The sequence below is a fragment of the Trachypithecus francoisi genome, unplaced genomic scaffold, assembly GCF_009764315.1.
Source record: "Trachypithecus francoisi isolate TF-2019V2 unplaced genomic scaffold, Tfra_2.0 Lachesis_group2, whole genome shotgun sequence".
Taxonomy (NCBI): Eukaryota; Metazoa; Chordata; class Mammalia; order Primates; family Cercopithecidae; genus Trachypithecus; species Trachypithecus francoisi.
This window is the reverse complement of record NW_022681465.1, coordinates 130,153,687-130,178,263: the sequence shown is the minus strand read 5'-3', so window position 1 is coordinate 130,178,263 and position 24,577 is coordinate 130,153,687. Positions and strand designations below refer to the sequence as shown.

The 24,577-nt window shown below is 36.9% G+C and overlaps 1 protein-coding gene across 3 annotated transcripts in view; it reads right to left on the bottom strand.

Moving 5' to 3' along the window:
- GABRB2 (gamma-aminobutyric acid type A receptor subunit beta2) overlaps positions 1–24,577 on the bottom strand; it is a 262,420-nt gene that overhangs the window by 110,046 nt on the left and 127,797 nt on the right. For all 3 annotated transcript variants that reach the window (XM_033180384.1, XM_033180382.1, XM_033180383.1), the window contains exon 6: positions 13,484–13,566. In XM_033180384.1, coding sequence (XP_033036275.1) covers positions 13,484–13,566 — 83 coding nt within the window. The remainder of the gene's footprint in view (positions 1–13,483; positions 13,567–24,577) is intronic.

Below are 24,577 nucleotides of genomic sequence, written 5' to 3'. Positions count from 1 at the left end.
TACACTTAATTAAATTTATGCTCAATAGTACTTTATGTAGGAGTTTTAAGTGTAAACAAAATTCCTCAATGTATAACCATAATAAATATTTATTTCTAAAGGTAGTGAAAGTGGCATGTGAAATCAATTAATATAACAATGAGAGCGGCTTTGCGTCTTAATTAAAAATATTTTTTTAAAAAAAGTCCTGTTTATCAGAAACAAATTTAAGAAACAAAGTAAGTAGCAGTGATCTAAAATATTCTTGACCAATTTATGGATATTATGATACTAAAATGCTCATTCTGTCAATGTATAAACACTTCTCTTAATAACAATGACTGAAAGGGACACAAGAATCACTTCCTATATTAAAACAGTTTAACACCTTAATGCCCAGTTCTAACATTAGTGCTCATATGCCTTAAGCATCATTTTTTCTCAGTATATTTTAAATGTAGTTGTAGCTTGGTGTTATGCTGATTGAGCGCATGACACCTGAGGATAGACTGTCTAGGACTCAATCCTGACTTCATATCTCACTAGCTGTGTGACCTTACTTAATCTCTTTCTGCCTCATTTTATTCTCATAGGGTAAATACACCACAATGAGAAAATGAACATAAGGCATTTAGTACACAGTAAGTTTTCAATAATTGATAGCCAGAGGCAGATAGATGATAGATAGATAGATAGATAGAGACAGATAAATAAATATGGCCATAGGATAATTTATGTAAAGTACCTAATATATTTATTTAAGTAGCCAGAAATCACTTATCAAATGGTTTGTGGCCAGGAAGGGTTATAAATTCCAGCAGAGGGTCATATATATATTAGGGGATTCCTAATTTCACTATTTTGTATTTTCTCTTGAGAGGACCTATATCTAGAGTAAACTTAAGTGAAATTAGTTAAATTGATAAATTTCCTGACTGCCTGTCATATACAAAGCAGAACAAGAGGTAAAGGATAATACAGGACATAACCCTTCCTTCGATAAGCATAGCAGTCAAAGTACTTAGTTGCAAACAACAAAAACTGACTTTGGCTAAATTAAACTGACAATGAACAGATCATAGAAGGCAGAGGATCCACTGTGGAAACTATGCAGTCAGGAACAATGCCCAAATGTACAGGGCAGAAATGGTCCTGTGAAGTTGTCGGTGCTGCCTCCACTGAGCATCAGTTTCCACCACAGATACCATCAGCATGTGCCACTAAACACTGCTTGCCATCCACTGCCACAGCTGCCATCCTTCTTAGGCTGGACTTTTCCATAGACACTGTTTTTTTGTTTGTTTGTTTGTCTGTCTGTCTGTTTGTTTTTTTGCGTTTTTTTGTTTGTTTTGTTTTGAGACAGTCTCGCTCTGTTGCCAGGCTGGAGTTCAGTGGCGCGATCTCAGCTCACTGCAACCTCTGCCTCCTGGGTTCAAGCGATTCTCCTGCCTCAGCCTCCAGAGTAGCTGGGACTACAGGCGTGCACTACCATGTCCAGCTAATTTTTGTATTTCTAGTAGAGACGGAGTTTCACTACTTTGGCCAGGATGGTATCGATCTCTTCACTGTTTTATTTTTTGCCACCCATTTCCAACTCAAAGTTATGTGATTGGCGGTGCCTTGGTTTTGCACCTGCCTTCTAATTTTAAGGGAGGCTGAGAAGATGATTCTCTGACTTTTTAAACTACTGTTATGGAGGTGGGTCTGTCTCATAAAGTAAGGAATTCTATACATACAGTGTTTGGGTATGGGCCAGGCAAAGAAACGTCCAGTGAAAGCATACACTTCAGTAGGTAGGATTTGATGAAATTATCATACAAAGAGGAATGCGTTAATCATATGTTAGATACATAAACAAGGAAACAATATATACAGTGATTAAAGACATGGGTTCTAAAATCAGAATGACCTCAGTTTAAATCCCAGCTCAGCCACTCTGCTTGATACTGGGTCCTGACTTACCACAAACTACACTTTCCAGGATCACTGTTTTCTATGGTTCTAAACGTGATCCAGACTCTGCCAGTCAGATGTACTTGCGGGGCACCTGAATTCAGGACTGCATTGAATGGAGAGAAAAGTACGACACAGAACATCTGCTGTGCTAATACAGACTACATGAGAAGCACTGTGGTTTCCATTTAGCAGCTAGAGCAGTGACTTCTTTATTCAGCAGGTGCTCCCAATATACCAGCAGGAATAGTAGCTGCCTTGGCAATATATGACTGGGCTGTAATTTTGGGAGTCATCTCTAAAAGCACACAGCCTCACATCTCTTTCTTTAATCCAGCCAATAATTCCTTAACCCATATAATCCCATTCTGTTGAAACTAGCTTTATTGGATTCAATTTTCTTCAACTAAACTTTAATCAATACATTCACTTGCTAACATGGGTGGCTTTATGTCAGTTATACAACTTCTCCAAGACCCCGTGTCCTCATCTGTAAAGAGGAAATAATATAAGTAGCTGCCCCATAAGAGGGTTGGGTGAGATCTTGTTTGTAAGTACACAGCACAAGATCTGGCACAAAGCAATCATTAAATACAGGGTAGTTAGTACTGATGGTGATGGTGACAACGTAATTTTCATGGGGCTGGCGGCAGTGGAGGTGTGAGCAGGGGTAGATTATAGACTCTGGAGGCTACCATGAAGAAAGAGGTATTTGATTTGCAAAAACTAGCACACGTTATTGAAAATCTATGGAAAGAAAAATATCTTCAAGCAGTAACACAGGAAGCCAAGTCTAGGATCTGAGAAAAGTCAGTTGGTGCTGCAGTTCAATGGGCTGCAACTATCAAACAAAAACAACAGGAGGTTTCTGGAAATGCTTCAGGGAAGGTTTGTGGGTGTATTTACGCCTCTGGCTTAGGATGTTCACATCAGGTTTCACGAAGTGCTCTCCAGCATTCACTAAAAATGCTAAGAAATCTGCAAATGTGACATTTTCACCTAATTAGGATCAAGTATAAAATGAAGCCCAGCCAAGAGGAGAGTTTTTGCAGGATGATGGCATTGTTGGCACCTTTCCTGAGCCTAAAAGAAAACTAAGTAAACACGTTTGCACTCCCACCACCCTCCCGCTATGAAATTTGCCCACAGAGAGATTTACAATATGTTGTGAAGACCTAAACTGCCTTTTTTAGATCTAATGGGCAATTTGAAGGCAGGGGGAAAATTAGCATTAGAAATTTAAAAGGAGGTGTCCATCAACTTCAGAAAAGTAAATAGACACAATGTGGGTTTTTGAGCAAAGCCTTACCAAACACTCAGCTTCCTGAGAGACACTGGAAATCATTTCGTCATTAAGAAAATGCTTCACTTTTGAGAACCCATAATGGGAATCAGTATCCTTATAATTGTTCCTTGCTGTTCTTTGAGTTGAAAGCTGAGCCTTGTGCCAACACATTCCTAAGCCTGACAGCTGTGCTTACCACCTGGTCAAAGGGGTGAGTTGTTCTCAGGCTCTGGGCGCATTTAGTTACAAGTCAGCTTGTTACACGTGAGGGATTGGAAGCCAGTGGATTCAACTTACCCAGGTTTTACACAGAATTTATATTGATTTTTTCAACGTTACAGGGTAAAAACATAATAGGGGGTGGTGTCTACTGCTAAAAGACTTCCCCTCAATCTCTCTCTTTGTATCTAAAATTCTAGGTTCCAAAAGGTATCTACTGATTCATGTGAAAGTCTTGACCACTGCCAGGATGATATGGGTAGTCTACTCACAATCTGCCCTTTGGGCCAGCAGTTATTATGGTATACACATGCCCTTCATTAACTGTTCCACTTTGCACGCTACATCAGAAACAGTCTAATGGTGTCTTGAGGGAAATGAAACCAGAAGGTGGGTTTTCACTTGTGAGAGTGGGAGATAGTAATTTGATAACATTATGAATTATGTTTCTCTCTGGTTTTTCAACATAGAAATAATAAAATAATAATTTGCAAACACAAAAATAACTATATTTCAATTCTAAATGTACTTGGGGTCCCCTTTACATTTTATCATACAAAGAGGAATGCATAGAATATATCTACCAAGAGATGAACACATTCAGGGCAGTTTTTCATTATTCTTCTTAATGTAATAGTGAAACTTACAACTGATAGTATTTAAGGGTAGAAAATAGTTATTTGCCTTAGTGATACCTTATAAAATAGATACCCTGCACTGCTATAAGATCTGTTCAAGGCTTACCTTGTACAATAATTGCAATGTCTCTTAAGTATTCAATTATATCTTCCTTTAACCCATTAATTTTACATTAGAAAAATGCTGCCCATGTAACATGTAAGTCTTATCAAATATCATGAATGTAAACCAAGTCTAAAGAAGTGATACTATAAAAGATTCATCCTGAAAGTTTAAGTAGAAAATTTCCTATGGAACAATATCCAATTGTATATTCTCTATGACGTGCAAACTGGGTATTTCAATTACACATTCTCTATGATGTGAAAATTCAACTTCTATGCATTCATCTTATATATTAGTGTATTCAACAGACTTTCCTGAGATGATGGAAATGTTCTACTTGTTTCCACTGTCCAGTATGGCAGCCACTTGTTACATGTGGCTATTGAGCACATGAAAATATGCCTTTTATAAATGGAGAAATAAATTTTTAGTTTTACTTAAGTTTAATTTACATTTAATTTTACATACCATATAAAATAGCATAGCTATATATATTATGCAAAAATATATGTTTATATACACATATATATACATTCATATACATAAAATCATGGTTGTATTCGATGATACAGCCACAATCATATACAAATTATAACACTTAAAATAGCAACACAGTAGAAATAATTTATGGTCTAAAATAGGCAACTGGTTACAGAAATTATGGTTCATTTAAATGTAGATACTACAAAGGAACCGCAAATTACATTCTAAAGAATATTTCAGAAAATAAGATATATGTGATAATGCTCTTAAATTTTTAAAATGAGGTTAAATATTGCATATGCAGTTAAATATTAATATGTGTATTAAAAAAGATGAGTTCCAGTTTATGACAGCATATTTACCTTTCCTGCCCTACTCCAATCTTACAGGAATAACTCTAAAAGGAAGGAACAGTAATAAATCCATACTAGCATGACAAAATGGGAAAGTATGCCATCATTCAGCCAAAAATATTGAAAAATTTAGAAAAGTTAGAATGTAAATGAGGTTACGTAGATTCAAAAATTAAAAAGAAAAACCTCAACCTAAAAAAGCATTTGGATGAAGCAGGGCTAAGGAGAGAGCCAATCTTCCCACTAAAGTCCAGAGCAGTGACTTTCAAGCTATGGTCCCTGCACCAGCAGTATCTGTATGGCCTGGGAATTTGTTAGAAAGGCACATTCTCAGACCTCATCCAGGCCCACTGAGTCAGAAAGCCTGGAGATGGTTTTAATAAGCCCTCCAGGAGATTCTCCTGCCCATTCACATGTGAGAATCACGCTCCAGAACAGTCATTCCCAATGCTGGTTGTTCACTGCAGTCACCTGAAGAACTTCTAAAATTGCTAATTTAATAGGCCTGTGGTGTGGCCTCATCATTTGAATTAAAAAAAAAAAAAATCCCCAGTGATTTTATAATATGCAGCAAGGTTGAGAACGTATGCCCTAGAGAATTTCCAAACTCAGTCAGCAAGTTCAATGTGAGAGTGTGTCCATGGATCTGCCAGACTGGTTTTCTTTCTCTCCTACAACTGTTTGTGGTGATTTCACCCAAGATTACAACGTAAGAAAGCCCCTTAAACAAAGTGCGGGCTGCCTGGTTCCTAATTTAGATATTGGACTGAAGAGAATCAGGACAGAGTTTCAGATAGCTCTGGGCACTTCTACAAATAGAGGGAAAAAAAGGAATCCCATTTCCTCCTAGGAGTGAGAGTGAAATAATCTGAAGTGCAGGAGGCCCAGATGAAAGTCGTGGTTATTTGTGAAAGGTCCTAGTACACTCTCTCAAAGACGGAGACTGGTGAGCATGGCCAGATCTCCTTCTGTACCATCCTCTTCAGCAAAGAGGCTGACTACGGAAACCATCATGTAAAAGTGCTGAGGAAATGCATATAGGTTTTAAAAACCCATATGAGAGACTTGATCTGGTCAAATTAGTCTTTTATTTACAAACATGAACTGAATTCCAAGATTAGCAGACATCTGAAGAAAATCATCAGCATGAAAAAAGAAAGACCAAGATAAGCCAACATACATCATCAGAGAAAGAAAGAGGAACAGAGCAGAAAACTTGTAAAATAACTTAAATTTTGATGTTTAAAACCAAAAGGACATTCCATGAGAACAAGTGAGTATGGAAAATAAGTAACCACATCATAAAGAAGAGTTCTTAGAAACTGAAGACGTGACTGCCAAAACAAAATATTTACCAATAATAATATCTTTAGAATAAAATAAATATTAGCAATCTGGAAGATAAGAATTAAAAATTTCAGTTCAGATCCATGGCACATTTATGCAGGAGACCAAGGATCTATTTAGTGCAAACCTCAGAGGGAGAAAACAGAGACATTAAAAGAGGACATTAAACAAATAAGATTTCTCTTTACCAGGGGAAAGAACACTTTAGATGGAAAGGGTTTCCTTGTTATTTTTAATATTCAATATTAAAACATACCCTTTATACTCAAGTCACTAGTTTACTTTCTAATAATCGAAAATTGAAAAGGCAGAGTCTTCGAGTCCAGATATACGTCAAGGTCAGAAATATCCACAGGAAATGCCAGAGGTTCAACATGCATATCCAAGCACTTGTCTATGGTCATGAGGGATCAATTGTTAAACCAAGATCACATTCCAACAAAGTATCTTCACACAGCGAGAATGGAATATAAATTCTTCACTTCCACAACACTGGACACAATTCAAGAAAATATCAAAATAGAACAGTGATGCAAATTAAATTTGTATGCAGTGACACCATGGAGCATTTACAATGCTCTTTGCTTTTTTCTCAATAAATAATTATAACGAAGCCTCACTGGAGTTTTACAGAAGTATTTTTCTAATTTAAAATAACTCAAGGATCACCTAAAATATTTATTAGTTTCATTATGTGACGCCTCCACTTTCCACCCTCCTTTCACACACATACATGCACAGACACATGCACACATACCTTCTCTTCTGTTGAGCCTTAAGAAGATCAAAATATTCAAGAAGGTTTAGATTATTCAGAAAGACAGAAAAATATTAGGGTTTTAGCCTTATTCCTCATAGGCACAAGTGTGAGATATATTCCTATGAGGAAAATCTGAGAGAAGTAAGATTGCTAGCGAAACAACAACAGACCAACAGCAAAACACATAGGTTGTTCTACTTTAAATTTTAGCAGGGATGTGATTTTCATCTTTTCCTAAATAGCATTGCTCTCAGAGGTATATGCATATGGGATCTGCATCCTCACATAAACCAGGGCCTGCCTAGTTGTCCTTTAACTGAAGTCCTATATATTTTTGCTTGTGGCAAGTAACCCCTAACCTACAGCTACTTAGAGACAATGTAATCCCATCGCTTGCTCAGTGAAAGAATTCCTTTACTCCCAGAAAATGACTTTACAGAATACGGCAGCCCATCTGATTTTTCACCAGCTGTAACTGCTATAAACTTTTCTTTTTTTACCTTTCAGCTGAAAATTGCCTTTTGGCATCTTTTACCATTAGTTAATTTTGTCTTTAGGGTACACAGAGTCTACTCTCTTTCCTTAAGAGGAAATTCTGCATTTATTTGAAAATAGCTATCCTGTTCAACCACTGCCATCCTTCCTAGCCTAAGTGTTCCTTCCTCAGGGTAAATGTTCCCTCCATCACTCCAGTTCCTTCTACTGGCTTTCCAGACTCCATAGTTTATATATCATTCATATTTTGGTTGTTCTGCTTGCTAAATATCCCTCTTAAAATGTAACTCTAACTGAGCACAGTATTTGATAATGATAATGATGATGCTATAATGATAACAACTGCTACTTATGGAAATATCAGTACCAAGCATTGCACAAAGATCTCTATATTGATTATCTTATTACCTTTAAGGGTCACAATATTGTACAAATGAGAAACTGCAGCTCGAAGAAGCTACGTGACCTGTTTAGTTAGCTTGCGGAAACCATACTAGACAAGTCTATCTCTATTCAAACAATATCCTCTTATTGACTATACCACATTTACAAAGAGCCCCACCTGCTCACTACTTCCTCTGTTACAGATGTTTTGAGACTACTGTTATACTCACTCTAAGGTGCTATCAGTGTTTACCTGGGGATGGAGAAACATAATGCACTTTTCATTTTTTAAGTTATTAAAAATACTGTATTTATGTTTACTGAAATATTAGTGAATATATAGCATAACCCAATACAGAATATATTAGCTCATTGCTATAGTAAATTTGGATGCAATATCTCAAAAGCTTCAATGTATCAATCTATACTGACCTATTTGACAAGGATGATTTAGAATAAAATTGTTGAATAAAGAAAACACAGCCTTTATTCCATCAATGAGCCAACAACATGTTGTCTTTATATAGTATACAAATTAGAAATCAGTAACACAACAGGCACATTTCTGTCTTCTGCCTTCCTAAAGCATGGTGCATACTCTAAGAAGAAGAGATGCTTATACCAAAACACTCTCACACACTCACAAGTACCTTTTGCTATATCAATCAAACAGGCTTTAGATGACCACCAGGTTTGATTGTCTTCTTTGGCCAATTGAAATGTTAATAAAACCATGAAGGGATTATATTTATAAATGAACTGTTCTTTCACTTAATCCAAATCCAGAGGTCAAAATGTTTTTAAATATCCGTCTTTGGATTTTGAAGCTAGCTATTAATTCTTTCCCTACAGTCAAAATAAAACAAATTAATTTGCATCTTATACTGTAGGCACAGCTGGCTGAACCATTCTATGAGGAAGTAGACAGCACTACAGAAAATGAGACTTACTTGGAATGTCAAAGCAAGGGCCAGAATAAAATCTACGAAGGTTTAGAAGGGTGATGCTGGGCTCTGGGTCTCCTCGGCTAGACTTACTAATCTCATAATTAGTGCAATCCATGGCAGTATGGGACTTTTAAAATATAACAACCAAAGCTGGGATTATTATAGTAATAGTAATTATTAATTACTGAAGTTGCTATTTATTAGATGTCTACCATGGACCAAAGCAATGTGTTAGATTCTTTGTCTAAAAGACTTCATGTGAGCTTCATAACAATCTCCTATGTTAGATATTATTATTTCCATTTTACCCCTGAAGAAAGAGGGTCCACTAAGTGAGTGACTTTGGCAGCGACTTAATCAGCGACTCTGAGAGGTCAGCAACAATTGGTTTCTGATGCTGCCACAAAGTGTGTAGGACTTTTTTCTTTATCTAAATCTTAAAAGGAGACGCCTGACGGGCTGTTTCAGTAAACACTTTGTGCATCCCTGTGAAGGTGCCTGTGAAAGAGCTGCTGAGAAAGTTTTATGTCTTCTAGTTCTTCATAGATCCCACTATGGCTGAGATTGACTGAAAATCCACATTCCTGAAAATGAGAACACTAAACGTCTTCTCTGTGACACTGACGCTGGCCGGTCCAACTCACTCAGAGATAAGATGAGACAAAAACACATAACGAATGAACAAAACATTGTCCTTTGGATTTTTAGTAATTTGAGCAGTTTATCAATGGGTTTAGTTTAGAGAATTCCTTATTCCTTTTCAGACAAGCAGTTCACATGTCCTAAGTGGAAAACCTGGAACCAGAGTGAAGACTACATAAGGCAGCTTTTCTCCTGAGGGAGGGAAGAGGGGAGCATAATGAGGCCATGTAGTTGGCATTGGTATTGTGTAGCTGAGCTGGCACAGAACACAGCTGAGTATTCCCCTGACTATTCCCATTTCAAAGCTATATAATACTTCCACCACCTCCTTTTCACTATTTTTTATATCTAGATGGGACATATTAAGTGGCCTCGTGGTGTAATGAGTTTCAATGTCCTCCTGACAATGTGATTAAAACGTATTTTTCTTTAAAGAGAGAAATCTTTGATTTGTACTAACAGTTCTGAATTATACTTGGCAGCATCAGATTCCAAAAGCGTCGGCACACCTGGGGAGACTCACTATTTCTGTACTAGAACTCATTCCTAAACAGCAAGTGCATTCAAAAGAACTTTATGTAGGCTTGGGCATAACTTTGTTGCTGTTTGGTGCTTTTGGGGTGACATTTCCCTAGAAAAAGAGGCAGTATTCCAGTGTCCTTTTCCCAACCTGTACGGAAAGTTTCAGAGAGAGACAGAAACATAATGCATGCTATGTAGACAAAATATAGTAGAGTTGCCTCTGACCACACAGGTAACAGGAACATGTAGGTAAAAGGTGGCTTTAGGAGACAGAATTAGAAATGTCTAGGAATGGATTTCTCCTTTCAATTTTAGCAGTTAAGTTTCATGGCCTTCATAGTGATAAATATTATCAAGACCCATCCAATTCTACAAATCTCATGAATTCTATGAAACATTCCCCCATCCCTCTGTATTTAAGAAAAGTCATGAAGTTGGTGTGGTCCATATTAACCTTTTAGAGCCCTCAGTACTTTATTTCAAGGCTTGCTTTAAACAGCCTTTTTAAAAGATGTATAGAACTAAGTACATCTTGGCAGCAATTTTTAGTAATGCAATTTTATATTCATACATGTATTGACTTAAATTAGACATTGAGTATCCTTAACCCAAAAATCTGAAACATGAAAGGCTCCAAAATCTAAATCAATTTGAGTGCTGGCATGACATTCAAATAAAATGCTCACTGGAGCACTTCAGATTTTGGATTAGGGAGGCTCAACTGCTAAGTATGTAATATACTACTTACAAATATATTGCAAATATTCTAAAATCTGAAACAATCTGAAATTCAAAACATTTCTGGTCTAAAGCATGGCAGATTTGGGATACACAACCTATATAGCTATCTCCCTCACCTTAATAAAGGAGGCCAGGGATATTGTATATTGCTATTCACTATTAGATCTTTAGAGCTTATTACGATATCTGGTAAATGGTTAGCGTTCAATAAAAATTTAATGAACAAATACATTCCTGAGTGAAAGAATGAATGAACGATTAGGTCAATCCTAATGTCTCCTGACTCCAAGCTGCCAAGAGTCAGGTTATGTTATCCTCTCCTGAACTGATCCAATATACTGACTGTTGATATGCTGACAAGGTATTAATAATTTAGTAATGCCACAGTTAGATTAATTTTCATTTGCCAGAGGGAGGAAGGAAAAGAGGAAAGCAGAGAAAGAAGGGAGGGGAAAACAGAGGGAAGAAGGAGGGAGAAGGACAGAGAGAAGGACAAAAAGAGAGATGAGGGGAGAGATGGGATGGGCAAGATGAGAGAGGAAGAAGGATGTGAGAAAGAGAAAATGAATGAATGCCCAGAGAACTAGTAGTTTAAGGAATGGGATCCTAAATTCATTTCAATACGTTTAGTTAGTAAACAACTTGTTTACAACAATAAAGCCTGGATATCATGTATATTATTAATATAACACCATATCTAATTCTCTGTAGCAATGATTTGCCAACAGTCTAAATATGAATAAGCCCAAATTTTCCATGAGGCCAGGTTATTTCCTACTTTTTAGATTAAGCGGTTTTAGAACAAGGGTCTGTTAATCTGGTCTCTCCAAAATCAGTGTCTTTTCTAAGTAAGTCAGCTATCTTTCAAATCAGCACAGAGCCACTGTACCACTAAGTGGCTGAAGGATCTTAGACAAATCACCTTACCTCCTTCATTTTGATTCCCTATGGTTGTAAAGACAGAAATATTAATATCGACCTTCTTTAACAAGGTGATTGTGAAATGAAGTGAGATATGTAAAGCCTAAAGAATTATCATGGTAATTTTTAAATATTTGAGTCAAAATTATAATTTAATAACAGAAAACTCTTAGGGGTTGCCTGCATCCTTAGGCATCCATTCTTTAAAATAAAGAGGCCTTGTTTACTTATCTGAGAGGTTTGTAGAAGGCTCAAATGAAATAATATCCACGAAAGTCCTTCGCCTACCTAAACTATGATTATTTGATATTCCAGAATAATTTTCCCGCAAAAAAATGCTCTTATGCTCTCTCTGACAGCACATATAGCAAAATTGGAACAAAACATGCTTTCACCACAGAAATTCATGAGTGGTACACAGCAACGTGCTTATTTCAGCATATTCTTACATCAACAATGTGAAATTACAAAAGAATTTGAACTTTGTAGAACATTATTATGCTTTCTAAATTGTAGCCATAAGTTTGGAAAATGCCACATGCAAGGCTATCCTAAAAATATTTACATAAAGTTAATCATTGAAATCCTATGGACCAATTTCATTAACTAGTTCTGTAAGGCAAAAATATAATTTGAAAATAATGATGATTTGAAATACAAGTATGCAATCAGTTTCTTCAAAAATACATGTAATTTAATTACCCTGGAAGCTATCTTTTAAATTGAGCAAAAATATCCACAATGTGTCATAAATGCCTTATTTCTGCTCAGAGCAATGATTTAGTCATGCTACTTGCCAGAGCTAAAACTCCTCACAAAGGCTAAGAGTACTCTCACAGCAGTCCGGTTACTCATTATTTAGAATTCTGGATATAAAAGTGTCAGCTTCCAATCATTTAGTGGGATAAAGATTTCATGAGATAAAGTATGGAAACATTGCAAAGAAGTGACAGAGACTTAAAATGTTCTTCTACCTCAAACCACCACCCTGTGTGACCTCCAAAATGGAGATGCGTTGTGAAATCACCATTTTAGCCCACCCAATAGGGCAGCTGACTGAATCATCAATGTGGAAGCTAAAATCATGGCCTAGAAAAGCAAGCACATTGCAAAACAGGTCAGCACAGTAAACAGAATTCACACACACACACACACACACTCACAATCTTGCTCATCAGATGGCCTTCAGCAAAAAATATACTTTAGAGACTGAAAATAGTCCCTTGAAATAACAACAGAAAACATTCTATAAAACCTTACTCTATGAGTGTTTTAACTAATCTGAAAGACCACATTTATTTTGCAATTACAAAGATAGAAAGTTTATGAGAGACAAAGACAGGACAACTTGTGACACTCTGCCACCTCCACCTATTTTCCAAAGCCTGTTGTAACTGTTTGCACCAATTCCATATTTTAAATGCCTGAAATAGCCCTTGGTCCCCTTCCCAGCTGTTAGCATATTCCTTTTATTGTCAGATTATTTCGTCCCTAAATATCTCTCCCGAAGATTTAGGGATGAGACTAAGAGGGTGGCAGCATAACTGAGAAAAGATGCTGTCAATGCCTCCCTCAACCAAATTTAGTGAGCTGGCAGAACCTAGCCCTAGCTCAGGGCCTGTGGTCTGGACATGAGCCAGCACCGGAGTCCTCTGCATAAGAACCTTAAAGCAGAGTCCAGTCTAGCTGGATTCTCAGAACGACTTACAGCTCTCAATTTCCAAGGTGCAGTTTTGTTCATCCAGTGGGTACCTCCTTAGGTCCATCATGCAGGCAGCTGTGGTTGTGATTCTAGAAGATAAATAGCAATGATGAGTGTTGTTAGCAGGTCTAAGGCTGGAGCTGGAAATTTAAATCTAAGTATCAAAGAAGAGACTGTGACTTAGCCTTAGTATTAATGAAAATGACTGATGCAACCTTAATAACCATATTCCTTTATGAATCTCACACTGATTCAGAAGATAGAGACTGGATTAAATCCGTATTTCCCAAAGTATGGTCCATTATCTACTTGTATCAAAATAATCGGAGAGAGTTTCTTCAAAAGGCACTTCTCATGCCCCCAGAGTGTGTTGGGGAGAGCTGGAGTGGTGCCAAAACTATATTTTACAAGCATCACTGCTGACTGAGAATGTGGGCAAAGAATATTCCCATTTCTCTCACATTTATTTTCTCCTCCTTTCCTCAAGATCAGAAAAATGTGATCTATGAATCTTAGTTTTGGTCCATCATTTTTCACCCTTCTATACATAGCATAGTATTTTGCCAGTGCTTTAACATAACATACAATCAGCCTTTTATCTATACCTGATTTCAGTATTTTATCTATACCTGATTTCCATCCTGAGTAATCTGATGTTTTCATGATCCCCTAGACAATATACTCCTATGGGAAGGCAGAGTTATTTATTTAGAACACTTAGTACCTTTATTATTTTATCAGGAAAAAACAAAACCGTTCCTTCAATTTGTCTTTATATTTCTGTCATTATTTTTTACTAATCTTTCTGTTGACCTTCTAGAAGCCAAAACATATATACATTAGAGTTTTATATATTGTTTTATATATGATTATATACAAATACATATAACTATATATAATTATATATATATAAGTCTAAAAGAGTTATCAAGGTATGTTTTCTGATTAATGAGGCATCATAGGATCATGAAAGAACACAGTTTTAAAACATACCAAATATAGGTATGAGTTCCATTTTTTAGTAAAAACTCCAACAGAGTAATTGGCACATAGTAGACCTTTTGAACATTTATATCTGCTGAGGGAAACTAAAAGTAGAAATTAATGTTGAATTTGATCAACTTTAGCTTACTCTAGTGTGAGGGGTACAATACTATGTGTTGGGAACAGAGAAGAAAGATATAGCTCCAGCTTGGGAGAAATGATCTATAGCTAGACATTTTTATTTAAAAAGTCTTGGACAAAATCTAAACCAGTAACCCAGGTGGACTGAGCCGATGGAATTCCTGAGTCAGGCGTGAGAGTCTCACTCCTCAGGTGCAGAATGGAAATATGTGATTAACTCGAAGTAAATCATTCTCAGCTCTTTAGTTTGATTTCTGTTTCATTAAGGTTTGTGCTCTGTTAATTTCGTAAGTCTCCTAGAGCTGATGTTTATCCCAATTCCTTAATTTCTTTCACCAAGTCCTGTTGGCTCTGCTGCATCGATTCCTTACCATCCCCACTGCCTCCCCTCTGAGTTTACATCCCCAATACCTTACATCCAAGGCCCTGCACGAGCTTGGTCTCCCAGTCTCTCTATTCACTGCTCCACTATGCATTATCCACACAACCGTCAGATCTTTTAAAACATAAATTAGATCTTTCCACTCCTCTGCTTAACATTTTCAATGGCTCTTCCAAGATAGCCAGAGTCTTGGCTATGGCCTGTTGTATCTGGAATACTCTGATCCTTTCCTTCCTTCCCAGTATCATCTGACTCCATGTCCTCAATCAATATCATTCGGCCTTCTTACTTGCTCTCTCTGCCTAGAACATGTGTCTCCCTGATCTTTACAGAGTCCTCACTCCTGATCCTTCAGTTGAAAATAATCTTTTCTGAGAGTTCGTTTCCAAGCAGCCCACCCAAAGTGGTTGATTTAACTAACGCTCCATCTTATCTTTCTGATTGTTTCCTTCAAGCAATCACCAAAATCTGAAATTATTTTGCTTATTTATGGCTTGTCTGTTTTTAGAGACAGGTTCTTGCTCTGTTGTCCAGGCTGGAATGCAGTGGCACAATCTCAGCTCACTGTGGTCTCAACCTCCCAGTCTCAAACAATCCTCCAGCATCCTCCCAGGGTGCTGGGTGCTGGGATTACAGGCATGAGCCACTGCACCCAGCCTTATTTATGTTTTGTAAGAACCTGTCTTCTAATAAAGTTTAGGCTGCTTACGGGCACAGACTTTGTTCTATTTGCTGTTAAGGAACTCAATAAGTATCTGATGGATGAATAAATACATGAATTTATAAAGATGCCAGGAGTTGGTTTTGCTCATTATAAGTCTTTCTATTAATATTTGGAGGATTATTTTATTACATTATTTCTCTTTTTTTTAGTTTAAAATTAGAATGTGTCTAGAATGTTGTAGAGGTTCTTTTTATATTTTAACAATAGATACATTTTAATTCATTTAAGATTACAAAAATAGTACCAGAGTTTATCTTATCAACCTGATTGTTTATGTTTTCAATGGGATTTACCAAATTCTTATATTCTATAAATTCTATTAAAAGTTATATTTGCATTTTATTGTTCACTCACGGTTAAAAAATTGCAATTTATTTTGGCTCTGTGACACTCGGCTAAATTTCTCACTGGTCCACTGCTGTTTTTTGTTTTTTAGTTTGGTATTACATGTACACTCATTCTGAATTGCCAATAACATACAGAGATCTTTACCATACAGAACAGACATTTTCAACAGAAATAAAATTAGGTACATGATGGGCATATTAAACACCAATGCTATTTATGTAAAATGGCAGAAATAATCCTGTCTTGAGAAACTAGAGAAAATTAACCTCATCTGATAGAATGAATACAAAAGATATGAAAGTTACAAGAGCATATATACAGTTACAAAAAAGAGAGACAGCCAAGTTTAGAAGGCTTGATTGCGTTAATGAGTGAAGTTTGCAATTGCTACTATAGATTGTGGCTTACACTTTCTGCTGATACATGTTCATGGCAACTAGCATCCGTGAACTGGTGCTGGAAACATCAAGAAAAATATATTGGCTAATACTATTGCAAGAGCAATGAGTTCTACTCATGGTTTAAAAATAAATTAGAAGAAAGTGTTTTCCTCACAAACACATTCCTATTTAGTCCAGCATTTTACTGTTGGTTTAATGGTATAATACACTTCATAAAGCTAAAAGACATTTATAATGTCTTCTAGTCAATATTTACAAAGCATTTGTAAGTGTCTTCTGTTGCATTAGAACAGAAACTTTGGAGCCAAAATAGTCCATTTGGAGTCCTGATCACGTAGTCGATGATGAGTAACAGACAAGTCATTTGTATTCTCTGACACTTAGTTGCTTCATCCTGAACATTTCAATGAAAACTTGCCACCCTACTTTGCTGTGATATAACAAAAGTAGGAATATTTTTAACTCATAAAATGTTCTGCAACTTTTGTTATAGTTATTACTACCTGCTAACGTGTAGATAGTGATAACTCATTTTACTAGAAGTTATTTGGCAGTATGAGCACATGTTTATATACATAAAGACATGTAGAATACCCACACACTTACATTATAAGCAAGGCAGAGATATCAAGATGGATGTAAATAGCTTCCCGATACATAAATTTGCAAAATAAATAATTACTCCCTACATATATATGGAATTCTATGAAACAAAATACAGATGTACAAGAAGCTTGCATCTTTCCACGTGTGTTATGAGATCAGGAGCCACATCTGTTCTGTCATACTTATATCTCAAGCCCTTTGATAAGTACCTGGCACATGCCACCAACCCCAAATAAAAAATATTAATTATAATAATAAAATCAATAACAAAGGGAGGGATCAATAAACACAAGCATTCCAAAACTAAAGATTTTGATGCAATTCTCTATATTTAGTAAGTGCCTTATTTAACTCATGTAAAAACTCTGAAATATATTTGGAAGTTAAAATATAGAAGAAGCTATCCTGGAATTAATCTATTCCAAAAAGCTCGGAAATAAGCATCTAAATCTGTTCTTTGGGACTTTTTGATTTATAACAGAGCTGTTTCTACAGGAAGAAGTCAATACAATAAACACAGTTAATGAGCTTTTCATGAACATGTCTTTCTGAGTGATGACAAACATCCCTAGTGGATCTTAAATAACTCAACAACACTACTAGGAGTCTTTGAAGTGAGGCTAGTACACCATTATGCAGGTATCCTGATTAATTTTTAAGACCATTGTGAAACAATTCTGTCTTCAATCAAAGGAAAGAGTCAATGATGCCTAAGAATGTGTCTTATTTACCCGCAGTAAATCATCTATAGTTAAAAGTGGAAAAGGTTCTTCCATGGAGTAAATTCTATTGTATGATGAAGACCACCCTTGGGAAATGCTAATATTCTGACTGGACTAAGAGATGTTTAGATAAACTCTTTACTACTTAGCCAATGGAAAATATTATCCAAAAATTACTTGTGTCATAAAATATTAACATAGAGCAAGAAAACAAATACATAGCACAGCCTAAACAGTCACTCAAGGCATCTATAAAATCAAGAAGTATGACTAAGCCAGTATTTTGTATCAAAGCCATAGTAAATATTTTACAAAATCAAGAAATACAACTAAGCAAGTATTTTGTACCAAAGCCATAGTAAATATTTTATAGTGTCATTACCTAAGATTTATTGATGCTACCATAGTATTCCAAGTTTTTTGTTTGTTTGTTTTGTTTTGTTTTTTGTTTTGACAGAGTTTCGCTCTTTCGCCCAGGCTGGAGTGAAGTGGTGCGATCTCGGCTCACAGCAACCTCCACTCCCCAGGTTCAAGCGATTCTCCTGCCTCAGCCTCCCGAGTAGGTAGGATTATAGGCAACTGCCATCACACACAGCTAATTTTTGTACTTTGAGTAGAGACGGAGTTTCGCTATGTTGGCCAGCCTGGTCTTGAACTCCTGACCTCAGGTGATCCACCCGCCTCGGCCTCCCAAAGTGCTAGGATTACAGGCATGATCCACCGTACCCGGTCCCAAGGTTGTTTTTGTTTTGTTTTGAGACAGGGTCTTACTCTGTCACCCAGGTTGGAGTGCAGTGGCATGATCTCAGCTCACTGTAACCTCCACTTCCCCAGGCTCAAGCAATCCTTCCACCTGAGTCTTCTAAGTAGCTGGAACTACAGGTGTGCACCACCATACTTGGCTAACTTTTTAAATTTTTTGTAGAGACAAGGTCTCACTATATTGTCCAGGCAGGTCTTGAATTCCTGTGCTCAAGCAATCTCCTCTCATCTTGGCCTCCCCAAGTGTTGAGATTGCAGGAATAAGCCACCATGCCCAGCCAGCAATCCAAATTCACATATGACATCTGGATCCAAGTTTGAATATGACCAAAGATAGCTTTTAAGTAATAACAAATGCCTTTGCCAGCCAATAAGAAAACCTCAGAATCATAATCAAGGTGATGTAACTTGGGCCTTTCAATAGCCTCCTTAAGAGGGGCTTCAGGACTAGAATATATGGTCAAACATGTGAGACTCTTGTTAGGATTTTAACCAGAAATTAAAAGAAAGTGACTTTGGACTTCTACCTTATTTGATTTCTTTATATAAGCAACCATCCAATTATTCCACAAGAAAAAATACATCTTTGTATGTTTAAAAAAATTAGATGCCTTAACCCTAACTATATTCAAAACATATTGTTGTAATACACAGCATGCTTTTACTTTGTTCAAAATGTGTATTTATATAAAAGCACAATTTATTCTAATGACAAAGAATAAAGAAATTCTCCAGCATTAGTGGGCATCAATTACTAGAGAAAAATTAACATGTTAAAAATGCCAATTATAAAAAATATATTGATATATATTTTTGCAAACTACAAAGCAAACTAATATAAAAACTTCAGCTAGTGGGGGAAAAGATCTAATTGCTGAATTTAAGCCTTAGAGTATGAACTAAACTTCTGAAAATTCTAAAGAACTCACCTGAGTCTTTTCCTCCAATGTTACTTTAAAAAATTTTTACTTTCAAATTCTCCAACAAGACTTGAGGTTATTCTGTGTCTCACAACCATCTTAGTTAGAAAATGGAATTAATATCTTACTTATATTTCCTTTATAATATGCTCTTATTTTTGTAGAATAGATAAAACATTGCTTGTAGGAGTTAGGTGAATTTCACTTTGTCACTCTCACTAATAGCTAACAAATTAATTGATCACTTACTAGGTTCCAGACACTATCTAGTGTCACTGACATATATCATCTCATTTAATGTGAGTTAAGTCCTATTGCTATTCCCATTTTATACATGAGAAAATTGAGGCACAGAAAAGTAGAGTGATTTTCCCCAACAGTCACACAGTGAGTGGTAGAGCTGGAGTATGAATTTTGGATGTTTGACTCCAGAGACCACATTTTTAACTACAATGTGGTAACTAACTTCCTAGTTGACCTTGTTAAAGTCATTTAGCTTCTCTGGAGGATTGATCAATTTCTTATATACCAAATGAGCTTAGAAATTCTGTAATCCCATGAAAATACATTACATGTTCTGTGACCTTGTATATTTTGTAATTTTGTTTTACCCACACATTCAAATGCTGCATTTCACAGCTGTTCATTCTGTTTTAGTCAATTATGTAGATTAGCCCACCCCAGACAAGCAAATACAGGCCTCTCCCCAAGGAGTCCCACTTAATATTTCTCCCTGATTGAAGGTCTCCCTCAGCATTCCTCGCCATTCTATCCTCTTGATTTACCTCCACAGAGGCCTTCTGCTTAGATTAAAATCTCCTAGACTCATGCATAACTGTTGTTAAAAGCTCTTTAAAAGTCCTCATATAGAGTCACATGCACTACTATGCTCAACTTTGTAATCACCAAAAAAAGTAAGATTGCTAGCAATCATGTTCCCATTTGATAAATCATGCATTTCAGATTAGAGCTATTTGTACTCTTCTGCAGCTGTTTGGCCTTCTGTGACTCTTTCATTTTCTGGAATCTTATCCTCTGCAAAGAAACTGTGACCATGAAAGGGCTACACAGGTTTCTGCCACAAATGCAGGCATTATTATGAAGACATTCCCTTAAATAGCATGCTGCGGAATCAAAGCAACACTATGCAACAAAAAACTCATTTTTGTGAGCATATAAATACTACTCAAACGAAAATATTAATAGATATAACTATATCAACCTCAGCCATTATTCTTCTTCTGTTGCTAGTTCTTTGATGACCAAACTTTCTCATATTACATTCCTGGCGGTCTCATCTATAGGTACTTTGTTTATCTCAGAGGTGAGAACATACTATCTTCTCAGTTGTGTCCTAGAGGAAGTCTGCATCCCTGAAAAAGAATAATCATTCTCTTTGTTAAATTGTAACCACTGAAATCTGGACTCCTGTCTCCCACCATATACAAAAATTAACTCAAGATAGATTAAATAGTTAAATATGAGACTCAAAGCTATAAAAATCCCAGAAGTAAACATAAGAAAAACTCTTCTTGACCCTCAATCTAGGCAAATAATTTATGACTAAGACTTCAAAAGCAAATGCAACATAAACAAAAATAGACAAACGGGACTTAATTAAACCAAAGGGCAAGACAACCTACAGAATGGGAGAAAACGTTTGCAAACTAAGTATCTGACAAAGACTACTATCCAGAATCTACAAGGAATTCAAACAATGGAACAAGTGAAAAAACAACATCATTAAAAAGTGGGCAAAAGACATTCGAAGACATTTCTGGCCAAGTGCTGTGGCTAATACCTATAATCTCAGTGCTTTGGGATGCTGAGGAGGACAGATCGCTAGAGCCCAGGAGTTCAAGACCAGCGGGGGAAGCATGGCAAAATCCTGTCTCTACAAAAAATACAAAAATTAGCTGGGCATGGTGGCACACGCCTGTGGTCCCAGCTACTTGGAAGGGTGACATGGGAAGATCGTCTGAGCCTTGGAGGTCAAGACTGCAAAGAGCCTTGGTTGAGACACTGCACTCTAGCCTGAGTGACAGAGCGAGACCGTGTCAAAAACAAACAAACTAACTAAGTAACAAACAAAAATGATATTTCTCAAAATAAGCCATACAAGTTGTCCACAAACATATGAAAAAACTGTTCAACATCACTAATCATCAGAGAAATGCATTTTAAAACCATAATAAGACACCATCTCACCCCAGTAGGAATTACTATTATGAAAAAGTAAAAAATAGCAGATGTTGGCAAGGATATGGTGAAAAGGGAACACTTACACACTGTTGGTGGGAATGAAAATTAGTATAACCTTTATGAAAAACAGTATGGAGATTTCTCAAAGAACTAAAAATAGAGCTACCATCCAACCAAGCAATCCAACTACTGGGTCTCTAACCAAAGGAAAACAAACTGTTACGCCAAAAAGATAACTGCTCTTATACGTTTATCTCAGCACTATTCACAATAGCAAAGTCATGGAACCAACCTACGTGTCCATCCACAAATGACTGGACAAGGAAAATGTGGTATATATACACTGTAGAATTCTATGCATCAATGAAAAAGAATGAAATCTTGTCTTTGCAGCAACACAGATGGTGCTGGAGGCCATTATTCTAAGTGAAACTAACTCAGAAACAGAAAGGCATGTTCGTCACTTGCAAGTGGGAGCTAAACAATGTGTACACATGTACCTACAAAGGAAAACAACACACACTGGGTACTGCAAAAGGCAGGGAGGTAGGAGGGCAGTGACGGTTGACAAATTACCTACAAGGTTCAGTGTTCACTATTTGAGTAGTGAACACTACCCTAGAAGCCCAAGCCTCACCATTGTGCAATATATCCGCATAACAAAACTGACCATGTAACCTCTGAATCTATAAAAATAAAAACAAATACAAATTTTTAAAGATCATGATAATATAGTTGAACCAGAGTCTCTTACAGACTAGAAAGCCACTCTCTATTTCAAAAGTGATTAATTTTTTCTCAATTTAAAACAAATGCCTCAATATGCCAGATACTTTTTATTGCATTCATTAAAATATTCTCTAATATTTTATTTTGATTTGTGACACATTGGAGTCATACCATTTCAGAACAAGTTCCTCAGTTTTATCCCAGTCTTTTAATTCTTTTACCAAATGCAAAAAAAAAAAAAAAAAAAAAAAAATGTGGCTTGAAGATGCTGATGTACAGCTAGCCAGTGACAGACCAAATTACAGCCTCAGCTGGGTCTCTTTTCACTTATTCCAAATATTACTTTAAAATGTGAACTACACATGTTGGGTTTCTTCCCTTCCTTTTCAGTTCCACAATCTACCTTTAACCACCAAGTGTGTGTCCCTAAAGAGTAGAGAGTTTGGACTTGTGAAACTGGCTCCCTGGGCTTCAGGGCAGATGTGGCCAATGGGGAGCAGAGCAGGAGTCTGGGGTTGGAGGAGAGGAAGACCGGGGAAATTGTCTCCCTCTGCAAAATGTGTGGCCAGGTTCCTCTGTCTTGCTTCTGTAAAACCTGTGGCCAGGTTCCCTTGTCTGTTCCCTCCTTTTCCATTTCAGAACTGGAAGGCTGCAGAGCTGGTGGCAACCTGGGGATTCTATCTCTGGGAGGGAGGGAGTGCTGCTCTTCTCTTTGTAAATAGTCTTTTCATTACAGTCTCCTCAAATTACCCCATTTTCAGTGTGCCATCTGCTGCCTGTCAGGTCTCTGACTGATAGAATACATTGTAGAAGTGTATTTAAAATCTGAGGTTCTTCTAGCTAGGCTGTCCATCAAAAAATTAGAACTCTTCCATTACTGGGTCCTTTGTGTTGGGATTTCGGGGTTAAGGGAATGAAGGTTCCTACCACCTTAAATGAACTTCCCCTTTCCTATCATTTTGATGTCAGCTCATCATAACCCACCTAAGGAGCCTTCTCCCACCACCCAACTGAAGCAGCCCTTCTTCCCTCACCATTGGCCACAGCCTCATCCCCAGGTTTATTTTCTTCATGATATTTGTCACCATCTGAAACTATGCTGTGTGTGTATTTGCTTAATTGCTACTTTCTGGGCCCTTTAAAGGATTCAGCTCTGTCTAGTGTTGGGTTTTCCAGAAGCAGACCCTGAAGGACATTTATTAAGGACCACCACCTGTGAAAGAAAGGAGACTGTAGGGTTGAACAAAGACAGCAAACTGTGATGCGTGATGCAATGCTCCATGGAGCCTCAGCAACCCAGCAGGGGAGATCTGGCAGGAGTGTTGCCATTAGAGCAACCCCCAGATAAATAAAATGGCCTTTATATCCTCTCTTTCCCACCACCACATATTTACACACCTTCCTGGGACATGCAGCATCAGTGGACGGAGGAAAAAAATATGTGCAATTAATTTTTTTCTCTCTCTCGTGGTAGGGCACTTGCTGAAAGTTCAGTGGGCAACATATCCTGTGGCTGACCCAGTCTCTGACATGCCCCCACACATATTTTCACTGCAGTACATGGTTGCAGCTGCACGGAAAATATGTGTGAGGGCTTGTTACAGGGTCCTTTGGCATTGGTTTCAGGAGAACCCAACATCAGACAGACCCTCAATCCACTATGGGGCCCAGAAAAGAGCAATTAAGCAAATACAAACACAGGATATTTTCAGATGGTGACAAATATCATGAAGAAAATAAAACGAGTCAGTGACCAATGTTCAGGGAGGGAAGGCTGCTTTAACTGGGTGGTGGAGTAGGCTTCTTAGGTGGGCTACGATGAGCTGAAATTTTCTATAACAAAAAATAAATATTTTCTTTTACATAAAATAGAAAGTAAATATGTGGAAAAATGCTTAACAGCATTAGAAACCACAAATACGTATTAGAAATACAAATTAAGCCATGACAATTATTGCTTATCTAATCAGCAAAAATTAAAAGAATTATAATATCTGGTACTACAAATTCTGCAGGGAAATAGATCCTCTTGCACATACTGGCAGGAGGACTGTAAATTGCCACAAACTTTCTGAAGGGTGATTAGACAACATTAATCAAAATCCACTGAATGTGCAAGCATGTGTTCCTAAAAATTCCACTTTAATAAACTAATGTGAATTCATACAAAACTATATGC